The sequence below is a fragment of the Vanderwaltozyma polyspora genome, genomic scaffold, assembly GCF_000150035.1.
Source record: "Vanderwaltozyma polyspora DSM 70294 KpolScaffold1058 genomic scaffold, whole genome shotgun sequence".
Taxonomy (NCBI): Eukaryota; Fungi; Ascomycota; class Saccharomycetes; order Saccharomycetales; family Saccharomycetaceae; genus Vanderwaltozyma; species Vanderwaltozyma polyspora.
Genome location: NW_001834669.1, coordinates 81,885 through 103,249, shown reverse-complemented (window position 1 = coordinate 103,249; position 21,365 = coordinate 81,885). Strand labels below are relative to the sequence as shown.

Genomic DNA, 21,365 nt, shown 5'->3' with positions numbered 1-21,365 from the left:
AATTTGCAGTTGAGTGATTCTTAAGTACAATTTTTGCCTCCAAAAGACAGTTTTAAACAGATTTATTCTTCAGGAGAGAGTACTTGAATGGTGTTTCTACCTAGTTTTACTTATACATGTTGAAATGATCACAAAAACATCATCATATACGTACCAACACCCCTACCGATTCCAAAAATTCCAATTCAACAAGTTATAGGACTCCGTGGCCAAGCTGGTTAAGGCGTGCGACTGTTAATCGCAAGATCGAGAGTTCAATCCTCTCCGGGGTCGTTTACTTTTTTGGGAATATTTTTTTCCCTTTTTCATTCCACCGATTAATGAACTTTTGCAAAGTGACACTTTGAATATTCACCATTAATACAATCTTATTCATGAAAGAAAGTATCAATTTAAATCACAATTTTCAATTGTTAAACACTCATAACATTTTCCATCTTATTTATTTAGATTTATTTGAAATTATCAAGACTACTAATTTCTTGAATAGATAGCATTGAAACAAACAAATATTTATATTTAACAAGTGTCAGTTGCTCATTAAAAAAGAAAACAATTCTTAGATAAAAAGGATATAATATTTGGTTTTGGAATAATGAACTCCGGTAACAATTCAGATTCTAATTTATCAAGTTTCATAAATGCACGTCTGTTTGAGGAATCCAATTCAGCGGCTACAACTTCACCATCAACAGGAACAAGCAGAACTAACTCAATATCTAGAAGGATCCTGAAATCTAAACCTAAATCTAAGCCTAGATGTACTGTAGCAAGCTCAAGAAAGGACGGCAAGGTTTCTACTAGGCGTGTCACGACTTCTCGAAGAAGTAATGCTAGGTCGAAATGTTGCCCTACAACGAATCAAGTCAGCTCATATTATTCAACTGAAAAGATTATTTTTACTGTATTTGAATCAAGTAAGAATATGACTACTAGAATTGGAATATGTATTATAAATTATAATACTGGGGAATTAATAATGTCAGAGTATCTCGATTCCCAAATTTTTATCAGAACAATTCATAAGTTACAAATTTATCAACCTACTGATATCTTTCTTCCAAATAGCTCCCTGAACCCAGTTGTTTCAAAGTTAGCAACTATTATAAAGTTTAATATATCCGATAGTGTTAAAGTTCATGAGGTTCCTATAAACTTATTCAATCTTAAAGAAGGAATTTTGATTCTAAACAAATATTCAATTATAGAAACTGACGTAAAAGAAGAATATTTAGAAAAAAAATTTGCTTTGATGGCTATATCTGCTGCAATAAAAAAAGTCAGCTTACTTGATTCAAATGATATTTGCAATAAATTCCATAAATTTAGGATTAAATATGAAAATTCTGAAAACACAATGGTCATCGATTCTAAATCTATCTCCAGTTTAGAATTAATTAGTAACAAGTTCGATCCTAATGGATTGAGTTTATTGAAATATTTAGATTCAACTTCCACCAAAATGGGATCTAGATCTCTTCGAAATAACATTTTACAACCTTTGACAGATAGAGAGAATATCGAACTAAGATTAAAATCAATAACAGAACTGCTTTCCTTGGAAGATGGGGCTGTTGATGAGATAAGAAAAGAAATGAAATCATTTCAAGATCTAGACAAGTTGTTCTCTAAACTATTATCAATAAATCAAATTGCTATAAAACCAGAACAAAAAATCAACTACGTAATATCACTAAAAGATTCAATAGCAACTAGTCAAAAAATCCAAAAGATATTAAACAGACAAAAATTTGAAAGTAGATTACTAATTGAAATAAAAGAAATATTAAACAATAACATGCTAGACCAGATCAAAAATGATATAAATAAATATATAAACGAAGACTGCAGTTGGGCTAGTTCAAATTTAGAGTTACAGAACCAAAGATCTTATGCGGTGAAAAGTGGAGCCAATGGGTTATTAGATCTTTCAAGAAAGATGTACAAGAACTTAACAAACGAAATAGTTACTGTGATTGAAGATATAGGAATTGAATATGATTTAGATGTAATTCAAAGTTATGATTCAAATAAGGGTTTCTACATAAAGTTGAAAAAAAATACATTAGGTGATATGAATAATTTACCTAAAATTCTCACAAATGTAACTTTAAAAAATAAATATTATGAATGCACGACTTCAAATCTCATCAAATTAAACTTAAGACTGAAGGAAATGATGTCAGAGATATTAATAATCAGCGAACAAGTTGTCCAAGGATTATTTTCAAAAATCATGAAGAATATCTGTATATTGTTCATGATTTCAGAAGCAATTTCAATATTGGATCTGTTATGTTGTTTTGCCAATAAATCTCATAAATTCAGTTATTGCATCCCAAAATTTTCAAACAAGCTTTTTGTCACTAATTCTCGACATCCTATTTTAGATATAACTGTGAAAAACTTTGTTAGAAATGACATCTCATCATCACCTTCGTCTCATCTTCAAATAGTAACAGGTTGTAATATGAGCGGAAAGTCGGTTTATCTAAGACAAGTTGTCTTGCTCTGCATAATGGCACAAATTGGATGCCCAGTACCAGCAGAATCTGCCTATTTCCCCATATACACCAAAATTCATGCACGAATAAATAACGATACTGATGAATTGACGTCATCTACTTTCACTTTTGAGATGAAAGAAATATCACAATTTCTACAGGATCTCACACCATCAACCCTATTGATAATTGATGAACTAGGAAGAGGTTCAAGCATAGGTGACGGCCTAGCTATTTCACTTGCAATAACTGAATATCTCCTACAATCACCAGCAAATATCTTCATATCCACACATTTTCATGATATTGTGAACATATTTCAAAATAAACCAAGCGTTTCCCACATAACAATGGGGACCCAATCATTAGAAAATAATACCCTTAAGATGCTTTTCAAAGCATCGTCTAACCATTCAATAATTAAAAATAGTGGACTGAAGGCAGTCCAAAAATTTTTCAATCCAGAAATTATTAAAAGTGCATTTTTGATAAGCAACTCTTTAAATACTGACAGACTAAATTCTGTTAAAAAATCATTAACAGAAGAAGAAAGGCTTATTAATGAAAAAACTCTCAATCAAATGAAGAGAATTAATAATTTGGTCGGACTACTTGAAGAGATTATAAATTCCCCTGAACCTATCAATCTGGAAACTTTACGGCAATTACAAACCAAATTCATTAATAGTTTCTGAATAAATGTAGAGCACTATTAAGCACTAGCAGAATAAAGGAATACAGAGCCAGATCAATATTGTATAACTCACTCTAAAAATTTAATATATGCTTTCATGATGATGATAATATTAAATGACCAATATATAGCCTCAAATTCATTGCTTCATTCTTTGAAAAGATTAAAGGTTTATTCTTGCTTGAGTATAATGCATTTAAACACAAATATATCCCACAATCAAATCCATTATCTTGTTGAGGTGTGGTTAAATATACAAGCTTAAAATTTGATCCTATCTTACCATTACTCTCCTTTATAATATAATCTTGCAAGTTTTCCATGACATGGAAGCTGGTAGAACTGGGGCCCACTGAAAGTGAATCAGCAAACAATATCGATTTTTGTGGGATATCGATGATACAGAGGACCCAATGAGATTGGTTGAGATTAATAGGGACAAATACCTTATTCAAATCAAGAATATTGACCTTCTTTTTCTTCATCCAACGCCTAACCCCATCGTAACCTCTTCTAGAGAGATTACTGTAAAAGAATGAATTATATGCAATGGAACCTGGTGTGTTTTGCTCAACAAATTTCATAAAAAATTCGATTATAGTATCGTTAAGCCATCGACCTTGATCTAGAGTTTTAAAGTCTCTTAATGTAATTTCAATATTCTTAGTTTTTGCCAGGATACGATTCTCCACTTGTCTGAAAACTTCTAAAACTTTTTTCAGTTCTAGTTTTGATAGCTCTGGAACTAATGTTATTTCACTAATTGCTTTTAGCTTCCTTCTTAAATCATGATTATTGTCCTTGTAGCCTTCATAGCGATCTATCAATGCAGGATTATTATCCGCGTTAGCTATATATCTCTTGAACTTTAAATCTTCAAAGGGAGGAATATTTTCTCTTCTAGTAACATCACACTTGCGTTCTCCTAGAATTACAACATCTTGATCATCATCGATATTATTCTTAGTTTCTTCTATAGTAGATGTTTCAGTAATAGAATTGTCATTTGACCAAAAATTCTTGATTTTTTCTGTTAATTCCCAAATGGCATTTCTAAGACCTTCATCTTTCAAATTATCATTGTCTAGTAGTTCCAATTGTTTTTTTCTTTCTTCAATTAGTACTGGTGGTATTTCATACTCATCTTGAGATGTATTCCCAATAGAAATGGTTTCATTATACTGGCTCTGAAGTATAGAACGAACCAAACTACTTTGCCTAGATCTTCGATAACGTTTATTTCTTCGAATAAAAGAACTACCGTATGGTACCACAGGTCCATCATCAATTACATTCTTAATATTTCTTAAGTCTGTATTTTCATTCATATCCATCGCTGACGAAGAAGTTAAATTTCTTGTTGTATTCCAACTTTCAACATCAACATCATTTAAATTCTCAGTATATGCATCACCATTCATACCGATAGTATCCCAAATGGCTCTCCTTGTAGAGATTAACATCATTTTAATTCCTTCAATAATCCCCTTAAAATCATTCTCATCAGATTTAATCTCATTCATAGTTCTCCTATCAGTATAAGTGCCCGTAGAGTGAATACGTCTACTAGAATATCTTGATTCTAATCCAACAGGCTCATACCCTAAGCTTATCGACCTTTTGTAGCCTTCATTACTTATTTTAATGCCTTTCAGTTTTACCTCATCTCTGCTCGATACAACCGTAATATCTGAACCAACTTCAGAAGACTTAAATCTCTTATACACATTGGAAGACATCATAAACAGCCCATAATAACTCAATAGAAAGCACCTCTGATATCCTTATTAGTCCCTTACCACTTCTACCTTTGATGACTTCAGTTTTAACATGAATATTCTTGGGTTTAAATTAAGCTTGAATTAAGTTTTTATAAAAGCTTTAATACGTACGTTTCTTCTCTTGAACTATGAGCTCTAAAGGTTGATAAGGTTATTGAATGAACTAAATTATACAGAAAGTTTGTAATCAAGTATACATATGGAATTAATTATTTACATTTGGCATAGTCATTAATGCAGGATTCAGGTTACCAACGACCTAAGAAGGGCTGAGACCGCATAATGATGAAGTGAGGTAAACTGAAGCTAAATTGATAAATTAATTAGTTTCAGCACCTACAAGCTGGAAAATGTAGCTTTGAATTGGTTTCAAACGGTCAGAAAGGGTATTCTCTGCAACTCTCATCACAATTGAGTGTTGTAGTTGTTTTTTAGCTTCTTCTCTGAATGCAACTACGAAATTGACAACCAAAGTCACCGTTAGAACAAAGGCGACTAGAATAGGACCTAATGGAGCATCTAGATGTTCTCCACTTCTCTCACGAATCACGTTCAATCTCTTGATGTAAACAGAATAGGACCATAAACCAGAGAACATGGTTAAACCAAAGTAAATATAGGCTAGGGCATTAGCTAGATTTGGATAGCCGGATTGTTTTACAGAATTGAAAATTGAAAATGTTAAGATACTAAATAATACAGTCACTTTCAACCATCTATTAAAAGTACGTTCATTTGCTAACCAAACTTTAGCTTCTACTTTTATTGGACCAGCATTCTTTAGAAGCTCTATTGGTTTTTTAACACCTGGAGGCAATTCAATTTCTTCCTCTTCTGAATCGATACTGTGTAGTTTAGAATCTCTACCTGCCAAGACCTGTAAAAAGGTCAGTTCAGGTTCAGCTCTATCCTTCTGTTTCTGTTTTTGCTTTCTTTTCTTCAATTTTCCTTTTCTTTGCTCTTCCTCCTCCTCTTCAGATGATTCATGGTCTTCCAAGTCTGCGTCCCTTATCTTTCTTAATTCCTCTTCTTCTTGTTTTATTGAGGATGGAGAAATCTTGGAGGATGATTTTCTCATCTCATCAAGTTTCGACAGAATCTTCATCTGTTTTTCCTTTCTCTTCTTTTCTTCTTCAAACGCTTCAGTTGGATCTTTTCTAATATCTGTTTCTAAATCAGGTAGCCAGAAAGGCAAGATATCTAATCTTTCATCTTCACCAAACAACGAAGCTATACCTTGAACATACTTCGAAAATTTAGGAGTTTCTTTAACCAAATGAGAATTCTTTAGATCACTAATCCATATGTTGTGCTTGTTAGGTAAATTCTTTGATTGCATGGATGCAGACATGGAAGTTGCAGAGAAATTTTTAACTTTAATCTCCATGACAGAGTAAGGGAATTTGGAGTACTCACCGGTTCTTAAAAACTTCATTGGATTTGATACGTTTGCATCAATGTCTGAACGATGCCAGCTATTGGAATCCCTGATTGGCCTGTTTTTATCAAAACTATCTTCTCTAATATACAGAATGTCAGAATCAATTGTAACTCTAACACGGTCATCACCTGGGATTTGGAAAGCTGTTCTGGTGTAAACAGTTCTAAATACAGGTTGTAGTTGTTCTTGCATAACAAACTTCTGGATGGTATCAATGTTGTTTTCAAGAGTTTCAATTTCTGATTCCATAGCACCCCTGTTTTTCAACTTATTTAAAGTAACCTCTTTATATTGGGGGTCACCATTGAAAATAAATCCATTAACATATTTTTGTTGTAGCTTAATTCTTGTTTCTTCAAAATCAATGCTACCATCATTTTCATCCTCAATGATAGTTCTTTTTTCCAAAAACAAGTCAGGCTTGTCAACTAATTTTCCAATCCATCTCAGTCTCAAAGTTGGTGCACCGCTCGATTTCATTAATTTATTGTTGTACAATTCAAAATGTTCATTATCAAAGTACAAAGTATTGATCACTGGGTCATATGATCTTGAGCGTAAACCACCTTCTACTCCTTCAGTGCTTGAACTTGAGGAAGGTACACCACCGTCATCATCTAGTATATCTGATTCAAACCTATCAATCAAATCGTCATTCTCAGTTGGTGCAGCGGCATATACCAAAACAGGAAGATGTCTTAAAATCCTTGTTTTGACCTCCATCAAATTATCCCTATGAATCCAAAATTTGTAACTCTTAAAACTCATATCTGTCATTGCACCACTATTAGCAAGACTCGACAACTTAGCAGAGCCGATTAAAGAGTTAGAAACACCATTACTGTTGCTTCTAACTATATTGTACAAAAATGAAATCTGGTATAACAAAGGAGATGATTCCTCAGAATGGAATGGAAGCTCTTTCAAACGTACTTCCAATAAAGACTTAACTGAGGGATACTTTGGATGTAATTTATCATGTTTTTTGACAATTTTCACAAACCCAGTAAAATTGATTCTTGCAAATTTGTCTAATTCACCAGTTTCACTTAAACTATCCTCTAAAACCCTTTGGAAGCTATCAAAATCTAAATTTTGAATCATCTCTTGAGTCTTAGTCTGCTCTTCCAATCGATTCAATTTCTCAGTCAGAGCATTGTACTTCGCAGCTTGGAAAGAATACACTTTCTCCAATTCCTTATCTAAAACCTCCACAAACTTAGACTCATCCTTCTCTGTCCAGCTAGCATTCGAACCTTTATCTTTCGTTTCACCTTCCTTAAGCAACTCTTTCAAATAATCATAATTAATATAAGAACTCTTCCATGGAGGAAAAATACTAGTCGTCAACTTAACACCAAATAACATTTCTGGTACACTCACTTAAGAGCTCTTGCTATCAACAAATACTGACTTATTGACCTTTTATACCAAACTTTGGTTGCTAAAGTGTGCATGATACCATTCCATCTATAGCCTTGTCCCTTATATAGCAATCATTTCGATAATGGTAAGATCATCACGTACACTATGATGTCACGTGCTATAGAGATGAATATAATACCATTCCACTGAGAAGAACCAACGAGGCAGCTTCTGTAAAATGAGTTCATCACTAATGAAAGCAATTGAACAGATCAATATAATTCCAATATTGATATATTTGTTTTGTCATTTCTATGTACGAGTTATTTATGTGTTTGTCTATGACTTCGGTAGTCATGGTCGATCAGTTGGAAGGACACTGACGGGAAAAAGTCAAATAATGAAAAAAAATTGGTTAGAAGAAATTAAGTTTGAATGAACCATAACTTCTTTTCTGATGTAGAGAACCGATACCATTCTACTTTAGTGAGTATCTTGATATATCGTATTTTGCACTTAATTTTTTAAATGATTCATGCATAGTAACTTCTCCAAAGGACACCTTCGAGATCTTCAATTTGGTCAGGGGTAAATTTTTCTTTATCGAAAAGCCAAGTGTCTGTTCTTACTTTCTTAAACTTACTTATGATATTCTTTGCAGCTGTGCCTGCTGGTCCATTTGTTCTTGCCCATTCTGTTAGCTTGCCCAATTGAATTGGAATCCAGTCTGGAAGTGGAAAAATATAAGGGAACGCAGATATAATAGCCCCAAGACCAACAATACTACCATGAATCTTGACGTTTGTTTTCGACAATTTCTTTCTCTTCTCCATACTGTATTTTCCTAGATTGTGGTCAAATTTTTCAATCAATTTCTGAACTTCTTCCGAGTCACCAATATTATGAATAATATCTGATAAAACATCAGCTGCACGTAATCTGACCTCAATAAACTGTTCATTGAACAGATTGTGAACAACAAACTCAAAAATTTTGTTCTTGTCCTCGTTTTCCAATTGTAGCAATTGAGAGGAGAAAAAATGTTGCACTAAACTCAATTGTAATTGCTTTTGATTCGAAGTTTCCATTAAGCTGTCATTAGAAATTGCATGGACTACCTTTCCTTTATCCTCTTTTCTAATAGGAATATATGCCAACCCTACATATAACAAGGATGGATCAATCCCGGCTAACTTACAAACGTCCTTGTGTTTGATCAAATTGATTAGAAATGGCTGAATATAATCAATGGCATAGGGAACTAATAACATCTTGTTTGGACCCCTAGAAACTTCTTTCATCCAATAACACATTGTAGAAGACATGTAAAAAAATGGTGTCTTCAGAATTTCTTGAGGAGTCATATTCTCAATAACATCAACTTCCTTCAAGATATTCTTGAATTGTTTTTTGATAAATTCATCTATAACTTTTGGCATACGCTTAATTTGTACACCCAAACCATCAGGCTTGCTATTGGCATTCTGTATCAACAAGTCTGGGCTACTCAAAGATGGATTACTAGTATTCTGAATAATTGTAGAAAATAACTTTGCAATTGATTCACGAACATGGTCATAGGGATGGTTGAATGACAGAAAGTTAAAAACAGAAAGCATATCCGGTGATCGGAATTCCATACTGATTAGAATACTTCTGAACATTAATATTTTAGAAGCCTGTTCAGCAGGTGCATCCGATGAAATCTTCATCATAGACTCAAAGTTCGAGAAGAATTGGTAAAATGGTGGGCATCGTCTTATATCTACAATTGTTGGTAACCACCAGCAAACTGTGTTCCAAATTTCATATGTATCATGATTCAACTCAGTCCCCAAACATTCGTCCAGATATTTTTCAACGAATGTATCACGTAAGATCAGATCTTCGGATTCCATATACTTACTTCCAGTTATAAGTGATGTGAATATTTCTAAAGATGTAATCATAGAAGCTTTATCATATCGATTGTATGTATTTAAGCATATATCGAAATAGTCATTCAATGTAACCTCGCTAAAGTTTCTAGTCAAAATGAATAATGTTAATACAAAAAATGAGACATTGCCGCTTGATAAGACACTTTTTGTCTCATTATCTTGAATAAAATGAGTAATTATATTTTGTAGCCAATCTTTGGTCAATAAGCTTCCAAGCTCTTTCAGTACTTCAATTTCTGAATTCCTTAAGTCTACTTCAATGGTTTTAGAATTTACAACTTTCATCGAAGGGCCCCAACATAGCCAACCTTTAAAAGCCTTTGAATCAATATAATATGTAGGTTGGTCGAAGTTGTCAAACTCTTTGCGGAAACTTTCTGAGAAATCATTTGCTCTTGTATCAATGTTTGAAATAAAGTCAGGATCGAATGAACTTTCAAAGGCCTTTGAAATATCATATTTATAGTCTGATAAAGCAAAAATTTTATTCGTAATGCTGATTATAGATCTGATACTAACCCTTATTATCTCCGGATGTTTAGACAACGTTTGTTTAAAAATGACATTGATTGCTCTCTTAGCTAATTTTGTTTCTAAATTGGTTTGTACTCTAGATATAAATCTAATCAGGAAGACAGTAACCCTCCAATTCAAATCCCCCACATTATCAAGGATATCAATTAGTTTATCTTGTAAATTGAACAATTGTAAGAAGATAAATTCCCTTTTCTTTGATTTTGCCGCTTTTACAGCATCTACTTGGATATTAATAGAATTATCCGGAGGCGCCAGTGACAATAATATATTATTATCAAATATACAGACACTTGATGGAATTTTTAATTTAGTAACAAAATCCGTCAATATTTTTTCAGCATAAACTGCAATCTCAAGTTCCTTTATTTTAGAACATTCTATCAATAGCAAAACTACTTTTTCCATATTTCTGTAGTCTGACATCAATTTATGATGCACTTTCTTTATCATCATCAATTTTAATATAACTTCAATTTTCATATTATCACGAAGTTTCAATGAACTATTCAAAGATTCCACTATATTTTTGATTACAAAAGCGTACGAACCTATCAGTTGCTTCATACAATGGATAAGTGTACCTTGAGCTGGCCTGTAAACATCAGGATATACTGATATAGCTAACTGAAATATGTCTCTTAACACTATTTTCTCCAATTTAGATGGCCATCTATTAGTTGAATGTAGCAAAACACGGCTATGATGGTAACTATTAGCTTTCAATGCCAAACATGTTCTTGTAAATGGTTCATAGTTTTGAGAAATATTTTGGATATTCTCAATGAAATCCATATCTAAACATGCAGACGAATCGTCAGTAAAGATCGTCTCTTGTCCGATGTCAGTAAACCAAACTTTCATACCATGTAACAGGACCTGGAAAATCATTGTATTGTTTTCAAAATTCTGTGATAAATTGATAAACAACTTGTGGAACAATTTTCCTACTATGGCCCTAAGCTTGTGGACTTTAAAATACTCTGGAGATTGAAATTTATCTTCGATACTTCTTCCAAAAAGATAGTTACAACTGAAAATATCAATATCTCTGAAAACTAAATTAGAATTCATAGCTGATGAACTCATATCAACATGTTGTCCAGGGACTGGAGTACTGATGACTGAAGGGGTTTCCGAAATATCTACAGGATCATCAAGTATCAATTGATCTACAGAAGGTTCTGCCATTTCTACGCCACCAATACCATCATCTGAATAATGGGATTCATAATAATCATGATCCCCACTGTCCTCACGAATTGGCTCAATGTCTATATCAAGCTCTTCATCATCACATCTATTTTCTCTCAGATTTTTCAATAACAGTAGCCTTTCATTATATGTCATTTCACTGGGAGGCTTTGACTTATTTTTATTAAAATCAGGATCGAACAACAGACTTGACCCTGATATCACATGTGTCATTATTAAAATGTACTTTTGAATCCTATCTACAGAAGCTGTGTCATAATTAGATGTATTCATAAATTCCTTCATATTTGTTTCACATAAATCTAAAATGGACGTCATAATTTTCAACACAGTTTCAATTTCTTTATTACTAGGTACATACCACTTGAAATTCAAATTTTCTTCTGTAAATTTTCGTTTATCAAACTGTAAACCACCCCACCTTTCTGACTGTGGTATATCAGATGTTTCAGAAAACATTTGATATTCAACGACTTCTGTCGTTGTTAAACTTGCCAAAACGTTGTGAACGATAATCGATGTTATCATGTCCAAGGGAGGGTTCGTTATATTAGTGTAAAGGAATCTCATAAATTCAATCAATTCGTCAGAAAAATCTAAAATAGCACTACGAGATTCTCTTAAAACATCATTGAGTGCGGTTAGATATAACACTAATTTAAAGTCCCTTCTTTGAACTTTACTGGAACTTCTAACAGAGCCAGCACCTTTTTGGATTTGTAATTCTATATTATACATCAATTGTTTCACCAAATTATTACTAAAGGAGCTATTCCTTTTTACAATAGCCGCCAGTGGTATTGTAACTAATTCATAATTTGGGGAAGAATCCCCAAATGAATCTATTTTCCAAAATTGCTTTTCAAAATGCTGAGAAAATGTTTCGAATATGGTATCATCCATATCTTCAATCAAAATCATTGTAGTATTATTAATTTTCGTTACAAAACCATCCTCTAGATCCTCATTTACTAGCAAAAATATTTTCTCGACGTAATCTGTTAAAATGCCTTCAAAAATAGTCGTTGAAGACCTAAAGGCTAGATCTAAGAATTCTTCATCATATTCAAACTTGTAATCCTCTTCATCTGCTTTAATACTGTAAAAATGTTGTTCTATAAATGGAAGGGTATGTGATGCAAACGAAAAATATTCATCATTTCTTACAAAATTTTCGAGGGGAATAAAGGAAGCAATGGAAACAATTGCATTAAATATATTGCTTACCAATGATAAGTCATTGGTATCTATTTTTGTCACCAAAGTCGATAGAATATTGGTTATGTGAACTCGATACAATCTATCTTCAACCATATAACGGATAATTCTGGTAAACTGTTTAAGGGACGACAGTATTCTATGCCTTGAATTGACATATTCGCCAGAAAGAGCACTAGATAAGTCTTTTAAAACTCTATCAAATATAATATGAGAGTTTTCAGGGAATAGGTTCAATAGATATGCAAAACATGAAATATAATAGTTTGCTACGTTTTCATTCTTATTTTGAGACCCTGAAAACAATATATCTACAACCAAAGATAGCAATTTCGAGTGGTTTGCAGAATTCAATACTAATACATCATTTTGATTTTTTAACTCCAGCCTCTCTTCCTTTTTAACTCTTTCGTGATATGATTTTATAAACGCATGTACAAATTTTGCCAGTGGTTTTGTCCAAAACCCATTATTGGAAGGATGTACATATGTCTCTATTGACTTTATCAAGGCAGATAACTTGGCAAAATAATCATCGGAATCCGATCCATTAATGGCATATATAAAAGGTTTAATTGTTCTTGAATAGGAATGGATTTGGCCGTCTGACCTCAGATGAGACTGCAATCTATTGAACATGAAATCAAGCTGCTCATCTGTTAACAGACCATATTTTTTTAAATCGATATGGTTGGAACATTCATCTCCCTTGAGATGTTTCCAGTATGAATCTTCTAATACGGTTCCAACAAAATCATACATGTGAGTATCAAGCGCAACAGTGGCTGTCACAGAACCCCACAAGCTGAAAAAAAAAGGGAAGTAATCACTAATAGTATTATCATCTTGGTAATAATAAGGCACACAAGCTGTTATCATCGGTAACACTACGGACATAGTGGAAGGTGCCAAACTTGATAATAGGTTATCCATGGATTGTTTCATGATGTCTTTTCCTGTATTTTTGAAAAATGGTTTGGCTACATGAGCCAATCTCAAGAACAGCTTGAATAATTGTTGATCTTCCCTAGAAGATATATCCATTTTGACATAGTCTGAATCGGGATAAGGTAAGAATTCCAACAAGAAATCGAACAATATCTTATGATTCAAAGTCAAATCCAAATCAACTAATAGATCTGTGAAATTTGTTCCGTGATCATCTGTGCTTACCAAATATTCAAATAAGTCTACACACATGTGTCTGTTCAATTTCTGACCTCTCACCAACGACAAATAATAGAAAACAGTCGCTAGAGACTTCCTCAAAGTAAGCGGGAAGTCGAAACTTAAACAATTTTTCAGTTCATTTGCCCAGTGATTTAAATTTATAATTGTAGCAGAAATGGCGGTAATTTTCCCTCTCGAGTTCTGTTCTGACCCCATTTGTTCCAAAAACTCTTCATCCAGAGCCTCTTCATCGTTGATATAGAAGTTCACGGGAGAAACTGCATCTCCTGCATAATGGTTGAATCGAAAGAGATCCGTATTCAAAGCCAAATTATCGACTTCTTGCTTCAAACTCGCCAAATCTTTGCTAGAAATAGCTATAAGCCCCTGTAAGTCCATGGACCCAATAGCTATATACAAGTTCACCAAGACATGACACATATAACTAGCCTGATCCAAATGTGTCTCAGTCTCATAGGGAAGACAGTCCTTCACAGGAAATAGGGGTTTCTTGTCTCTGCTAAACCATTTCGAATTGCGATCATACTTCTTCTTATCAAACACAGCCATATCAACAGGATAATCCAACCCATAACAATGCAGCCTCTCTTGAACAATATCCTCAGCATCCATCCCATTAAACAGTTTCTGTTTCGTAGGTGTAGCCGATTGTGCCCTACCAAATTCAACTTTAGCAATATTAGTCGAAGACACATTATCATTAAGGCCAGCAAGCCCTATAGAAGAACGAGGCCTGTGTAACCCGACACCATCCCTCAACACACGAAGTGGAGTCTTCCTTACAGGAATTGGAGCTTTCAAACCGTCACTATTCATGATTCAAAATAAATTTATAAGCAATCGTAATCACAATTTTCTGATGTATATTCACTCAATCTGAATCAATCAAAAACCTTAAAACCTTAAAACCTTAAAACCTTAAAACACTCAAACTAAAACAACCAGAATCACTTATACCAGTACAATCTCAACTCTTATAGACCTATCCTTCAACTGTTCTCATCAGTTTGATAACTTATATCAACCTTCTTTCTTAAGGGATGCTTCCGATGACTATCTTGATTTCAAGCGTCCTTTATATATCAAAGGCCTTTGGCATTAAAATGTGACATACTAGAGGATGGGGGACAGGTATGATGTCTCTTAGGATGGCTTTGGAGGTTGTTTGTGATGGATTGAAGGTTTATGGATGGGTTCATTGGATTCTAGATGGTTTGTTTAGTGTATAAATGTGTATCTATTCTTGAATTGGACGGTTTCTTGTTCTGGTGGAATAGGTAGATGAGATAGAAAAGAAGTTGGTCGTTTCTAATACGTTAAATATATAAAAACTATGTTAATATATTTTGATTTGGTTTTATTTAAAGATTAATAATTTATGTAATTGATTATATGCATGGTGGTTCTGGTTCCCCCCCTTCCTTTCTTGTAATTTTAAATTTAATTATGTGCGGTTGTTGGTAATTCTGGTAATTTTGGTGGTTTTGATGATGGATTGTTGATATTAAAATCGAATATTTCGATAAAACTTTGACCGTCTCTCTCTACTGCAACGACGAGAATATTTTCTTTGAATCTCACTGACCATATTTGGTCTGCGTCTCTGAGGATATGTGGATGTATTGTTGCTCCTGTTCTGAGATTGTAGATGTTGAATTGACTTTCTGATCCGCTGATCAGTAAATTGTCGTCGACGTCGAAAGTAGTTATGGCGCTCATGTTAACGTGATGGTATAAGAATTTCCGGCTGTAGTTCTCTGCGTTCCAGCCACGTAGAGATCCATCGGCAGCTGCACTTACAAGAAACTTATCTGATAGCTTTAATAAACCGACTAATGCTGTGTGTCCGTGAAGTATCATTACAGAGCCCATGATGTTAGTGCATGGTGTCAGCGAGTTCATAACCCGTGTGCATGTACCGTTTCTCCAAATATCTTTCAAATCCCATACTCTGATGGTGGCATCCATACTTGCAGAGATACACCTTTTCCTCTTGTGGTCGTACACGGTAGAATAAATTCGATCTGTGTGCCCAGTTAGAATATACAAACACTTCATTTGGGCTATATCCCAAACCATTAGCGAGTTGTCGTAGGAACCGCTGATGACAATATTGCCATGCCCTGAAAGTGCACGAACTGAAGCCATATGTCCTCGCAGGATACCAACAAAATATGGGTTTTCATCTGGTGAATTATAGGTGAACGGCAGCTTATTGCCGTCTGCAGAGTCTACTCGTCTTTCAACGTCTGGTTTTGGAAGTTTCCAAACATGTAATGTATTATCTCTTGATCCCGTGATGATGTATTTAACGTTTTTGTATTCTACAATTTCTAAACATCTAACCGTGGAGGTGTGTCCCTTGAAGATGTGTGTACACCTGCCTTGTTTGATGTCCCATACACGCACACTCCGATCGGTAGAACCACTAACGATGATCCCGTCTTCATCGTACTTCAATGCCCAAACTCCACCTTCGTGGCCACTCAACTCCAGAAGGAACCTCTTGTCAACAGAATCGTAAACCCTTATCATCTTGTCATCTGCCCCTGTGATTATATATTCATCCTCGAATTGCAGACAGGTCACGACACTGGCGGTATGTCCCTTCAAAGTGTATCTCTTTGGAGTGAACTCAGAATTGTACCAGTTATTCAGGATCCTTCTATTGTGTAAGAAGTCGATCCGATAGCAGTCCTCCTCGGTAGATCTGTCAGGATACTTTGCCAATAATTTGGAAGAATATTTATCGAAGTTATCACTAGATACAAAGTCCTCCGAGAGCAGCATCTGTTTCCAAATGGACGGTGTAGTGTTGATTAGCTTGTTCCAATTCTTTGAGACCCTCAGACAGCTGACCAAGTCTTCGTAAGATAGGTTTTTCAATATATTCAAAGAGACCTCCAAGGGCAAACAGGATATGAAATCTCTTTTCAAATTATCCTTGATCAAAGTGCAGATATCCGTCAGCTCCTTCCTATTCATCTTTGCAATCATCCTGAACATCAGATTCTTAAAACAGGAAGCAGGTAACTGGGTCTGTGACTCCAAATATAATTCATTACTACAAGCACCACTGGCACCACTGGCATCCTCGAAGTCCAGGGGAACCTCCACCCGACAGCTTGGAGAAGGAATCGGCGACAGAGGCAACGCATCCTCCTCATGAAGAATACCACTATCAACAACGTTACTACTACTACCAGCAACTCCAACACCAACCCCAGTGCCAGCACCAGTCCCAGTCACATTAGAAACTGAACCTGTACCACTACTGATCTCATCAACCAGTTTCAAATCATCACCAACAACTTTACTTTTCTTCAACTGAAAGGACTCATCACAAATACTCTCACGACCATTACTACACCTCCTAGACCTCTTCAAACCACCACCATCCCTGATCTGATACCTGTATGGCATAGGAATATCATCCAATGGATACTCATCAGGTTCTTGTAATAGCATCTTTCGTTTCTAGATCAAAAATTACCCAATATTAACCAAATAAATTCTCAAAACCCAACTTGACAACAACTAAAACCAACAATAGCCATCAACTCGACCTCGTATCACTCTTATAACAGCTATACTTCCTCCAAATTGACATCATCTTGGTTCATATACCTTCTTATAAATCTAATACACAAAATTTTCTTGAAATTTCAATAAGCAACTATCTCAACTTTAGATTATATATAAAGCTTATAAGTGTTCATTGAATTTGTTTTGATTAATTGGTCATCTATCGATCCTAGAGTGTCAAAGGAGTGTGATTCTTTATTAATTGGTTGATCAGGTTTTGTTTGTTTTGTTATTCTGGTTAATTTGGGTCTGTAGTTGTTGATTTTGTTGAAAATATTTGGTTTCTAGTCTAGGGACAACAAGACAAGAAGGTTGAATTTAGGTATAATTGGTGTGCTTTTGTTGGTTTAGTGATGGGCAGTCGTGTATATGATCCTATTCATGATGTGTTTCAGGCTTCCCCTGATGCAGGAGGTGGTCAGGATAGAAATGGTGGGTCCAAAGTTGAGTTAGAGGCTAAGAAAGGTGAGGCCAAGGAGGAAGAGGATGGGGAACCAGAACAGGAGCCAGAACAGGAACAAGAGCAAGAACATGGGGATGATGATGATGAAGAAGAGAAGTCTTTGGCTAAAAAAACTGATTTGTTAGTGCCTTCAGTGACCACTGGCAAGAAGAAAATGAAGGAATCAAGCAAGTACAATAGACATTTGAAAAAACCAGACGGTGATTATTTCACTAGAAGTGATGTTCAGTTTCATTTCTTGTCTTTACTGTTGTCTGACAAGAGACTGCTGTTCACCAATATTTTTAAAGATGTGTATTCTAAAAATATTGCACCTGTACCTGCGGAAAACGAAACTATCAACGTAACAGATTCAAATTACGATGCTAGATGTTTTGTTTTCAATGACAAGTTGACCTTTTCTCAAGCTTACATTTTGGCAGTGGCTTGCTCGACAAAGGGATCAAAGATACTGCGTGACAAAATGTTATATGACCAACAAGTTGCATTCTCAACTTGTGTATTAGGCTTCTTAGTTAATATAGGTAGGTTGAACACTACTGTAAATTTTTACCTCGAGATGACATCTCAATTGAGGACATTCCATTCTGTTCCATGTTTACAGTATGGCAATTCTGATCCCAAGTCATTGCAAGATACCCCTAGATTGAAATCTATTCTCAAAAGTTTGGCTGTGGGGAATGATCCTGTGGATCTATCAAAGGTTTACGAAAATGTACAGACGATTGACAAGATGAACATCATTAACTTGATATTCACCATATGTGACAATGTATCTTTGATCAATATGAAGTTCATCCAGAAATATGTAGACGTCAACGAACAATTTTCTACTTTGTTTAGTATGCTAGATTCGCCAGGCTATGAACCGGAGGATAGATGTACCGTGTTGCTATGGTTGTTATATATTCACTTAGAGACTGATCTGTCCGACGAACAAGTCGAAGAGGCTGTAAAACTATTTGCCGAGGAAGGTGAAACAAAACTAAAATTAAGGGCCACTTCAAAGGATTACGATGTAGACCCAGAAGAAGAAATAAACTTCGGTAAAGAACAACAGATAAAGAGAAGAGAATTCATGGCAAAGATAAATGCTAAACATATGGAAGAACAAAAAGAGGGAAGGAAATCTGCCGAGGCTTCATCCCCTGTAAAAGGCAATGATATAGATGTCGATGAAGATAATGAATCGACACGAAATAATGACAAAGAAGATTCGGCGGTTCCTTTAGAGGAATCAAATGTCGATGATGGGACTGGAGAAAAATCGCAACAGCCGCCATTAAAGAAGAGGAGAGTTCGTGAACCTAAATCTCAATTAGCTGCTAAAGAAAGGCCATCTACAGCCTCATCTCTAGAGTCTTCAAAATCATCTAATGTGTCGCCATTACCAAAATCAGATTCTGTACCACTGACGAGTGAGCAATCAGATAGACAACTACGTGTCTCTAAATTACTCGAAACAGATGAAAAGAAGTATGTTTGTAAAGGATTAGAAGAAGGCAAACTGGTATCACAATCACAATTCATCAATGATTTGACTACAGCTCAGGCATTTGCCAAACTAAAGAGAAAAGAATTAGGATTGATGAAAGCATTTAATGAATTCGAAGATATATCATTGGCAAATGTTCTTGGTGTACGTGGTAGAAAGAGAAAGAAGTTTAAAAACAATTTATTAGGATTTGAAACTGATTATCTAAAATACTTTGGCTATATCAAGAAAAAATTACTAAATAATAAAGATGAATTTGAAAATGTAGATTATGGAGATAATAGCGAGCCTATTTTTAAGCTGCCTGATGATGGACTATAAAATTAATATTTCAAGATTAATGATAAAATTGTAGTATGAAACCCGCATAATAATGCTGTAAATTAATGTATTTATATTAATACTTATACATGTATAGATTATTGGTAAATTCATAAATATATATATATTAAACAGTAATATTATTGATACATAGGAAACGAAATTAAAAAGAACCAGCTAAAACCTAAATATCCAATTCAGACTCAATTGGAGGTACCTCCACTTCCACCACCTCCAATGTGAGAAGATACATATTTTGCTGCTCCAGAAAGAGAGTCCTTAGCAGATTGATAATATTCATTAACATCTTCTTTCAAAGCTTGAGAACGAGGTTTTTGAGACTCCAGATTTGATTCTGGTTTATCGATGTTTTCATCAGGCTTGTCCACCTTCTTGTCCTCTCCATGGAACTTATGAGACAACTCGTCTTTCTTGTGGGTTACATAGTCTTTACTCTGTTCCAAGTAAGACTTATCTTCTGACATTGTGATTACACTTGTACTATACTATGCTATGATAGAATATTAATATATAAAGAGAGAGTATCTGATATATACGTATATTCGTTTACTCTAGCAATTGCTTCACTATCCAGTTTCCCATCTCATCGTAAAAGGGAAACTTTCAAAATGCTAGTTGACTTAATCTCATCTACTTAAATACAAAGATGAATCATAATATTATGATCCTACAAGAACAATTGGTCATCGATAGCAATCCACCAATTTTGAGGTGTCTTTACATATATTTTTAACCAACTAATCGTTCATTCATCGTTACTTTTATAGCAATCCAGAATATTAAAAGAAACTTTTGATATTTAAACGTTCGAAAACCTTTCCATCAGTATCGAAAAAGGGCTTGAGATGGTAGTTGAGGTACAAGAATCATACGATTAAGGTACCAAACTTGAGTCAATTGATTGCAGTAATCATTTTTTATATTACGAGATGTTAACATCATTTGACGTTAGTTTCTACTATTACTATTTCCTTCTCCACATACCAATTACTTTATGTATTGATTCATCAGTAGTTATACCATTAGAATGGTATCCTAACTTACTACAAAATTTAATTAAGTTTCATATTAACAATAATAATGATTTCTTATTGGCTGACAAGCCATTATGGCTAGTTATATTTGTTTTAATCGAATTAGTTGTGCAATTGCCATTGTTTGTATATTTCACCATTTATCTACCTCGATTAAAACAAGGTGATAGCAACTTGGCCAACGATGATAAAGTTGAGAAGAGATCAAGACAGGAATTCCAATCAAGATTGAATTGGTGGTTGAAACTATATGGTTTCAATGCAAGTTTAACTACTTTAATTTGTATTGTTGTCATATACTTTAACGGTCATCAATTGAACAATGTTGATATTGCGATGACTTTAAATGAGAAGTTAAGTTTGATTGGAGTATATCTACCAACTTTCTTAATCCCATTGAGGCTATGTTTCATTTAAATTTATACTTGGAAATGTTACATGTCTGTTGTTTATGTATATCAAAATATAAAGTATATAATTGTATATTATATATATTTGGATAAAAGATAATAATGCGGAGCCATATTATATTATTCATAAAATGAAATAATAAAGCATTTTGT

The 21,365-nt window shown here is 34.2% G+C and overlaps 8 protein-coding genes and 1 non-coding gene across 9 annotated transcripts; 4 read left to right on the top strand and 5 right to left on the bottom strand.

Moving 5' to 3' along the window:
* Positions 1 to 199: 199 nt before the first annotated feature.
* On the top strand, positions 200 to 273 carry Kpol_1058trna1. The gene has a single exon. It is a non-coding gene; the product is annotated as a tRNA-Asn (tRNA).
* Positions 274 to 595: 322 nt separating this feature from the next.
* MSH4 (MutS family protein MSH4) lies at positions 596 to 3,199 on the top strand (the record flags this gene model as incomplete). Its single annotated transcript, XM_001645306.1, has 1 exon — positions 596 to 3,199. One exon carries the CDS (start codon positions 596 to 598, stop codon positions 3,197 to 3,199), a length of 2,604 nt encoding a protein of 867 aa, XP_001645356.1.
* Positions 3,200 to 3,293: 94 nt separating this feature from the next.
* ULP1 (SUMO protease ULP1) lies at positions 3,294 to 4,940 on the bottom strand (the record flags this gene model as incomplete). The annotated part of the gene is made up of 1 exon (XM_001645305.1): positions 3,294 to 4,940. One exon carries the CDS (start codon positions 4,938 to 4,940, stop codon positions 3,294 to 3,296), a length of 1,647 nt encoding a protein of 548 aa, XP_001645355.1.
* Positions 4,941 to 5,298: 358 nt separating this feature from the next.
* Positions 5,299 to 7,788, bottom strand: Kpol_1058p33 (uncharacterized protein; the record flags this gene model as incomplete). Its single annotated transcript, XM_001645304.1, has 1 exon — positions 5,299 to 7,788. The coding sequence occupies one exon, from the start codon at positions 7,786 to 7,788 to the stop codon at positions 5,299 to 5,301; it is 2,490 nt and encodes an 829-aa protein (XP_001645354.1).
* A 530-nt stretch (positions 7,789 to 8,318) lies between these two features.
* On the bottom strand, positions 8,319 to 14,699 carry Kpol_1058p32 (uncharacterized protein; the record flags this gene model as incomplete). The annotated part of the gene is made up of 1 exon (XM_001645303.1): positions 8,319 to 14,699. One exon carries the CDS (start codon positions 14,697 to 14,699, stop codon positions 8,319 to 8,321), a length of 6,381 nt encoding a protein of 2,126 aa, XP_001645353.1.
* A 624-nt stretch (positions 14,700 to 15,323) lies between these two features.
* Positions 15,324 to 17,351, bottom strand: Kpol_1058p31 (uncharacterized protein; the record flags this gene model as incomplete). The annotated part of the gene is made up of 1 exon (XM_001645302.1): positions 15,324 to 17,351. The coding sequence occupies one exon, from the start codon at positions 17,349 to 17,351 to the stop codon at positions 15,324 to 15,326; it is 2,028 nt and encodes a 675-aa protein (XP_001645352.1).
* Positions 17,352 to 17,821: 470 nt separating this feature from the next.
* IES1 (Ies1p) lies at positions 17,822 to 19,747 on the top strand (the record flags this gene model as incomplete). Its single annotated transcript, XM_001645301.1, has 1 exon — positions 17,822 to 19,747. One exon carries the CDS (start codon positions 17,822 to 17,824, stop codon positions 19,745 to 19,747), a length of 1,926 nt encoding a protein of 641 aa, XP_001645351.1.
* Positions 19,748 to 19,950: 203 nt separating this feature from the next.
* On the bottom strand, positions 19,951 to 20,232 carry HSP12 (lipid-binding protein HSP12; the record flags this gene model as incomplete). The annotated part of the gene is made up of 1 exon (XM_001645300.1): positions 19,951 to 20,232. One exon carries the CDS (start codon positions 20,230 to 20,232, stop codon positions 19,951 to 19,953), a length of 282 nt encoding a protein of 93 aa, XP_001645350.1.
* Positions 20,233 to 20,697: 465 nt separating this feature from the next.
* EMA19 (Ema19p) lies at positions 20,698 to 21,219 on the top strand (the record flags this gene model as incomplete). The annotated part of the gene is made up of 1 exon (XM_001645299.1): positions 20,698 to 21,219. The coding sequence occupies one exon, from the start codon at positions 20,698 to 20,700 to the stop codon at positions 21,217 to 21,219; it is 522 nt and encodes a 173-aa protein (XP_001645349.1).
* Positions 21,220 to 21,365: the final 146 nt, after the last annotated feature.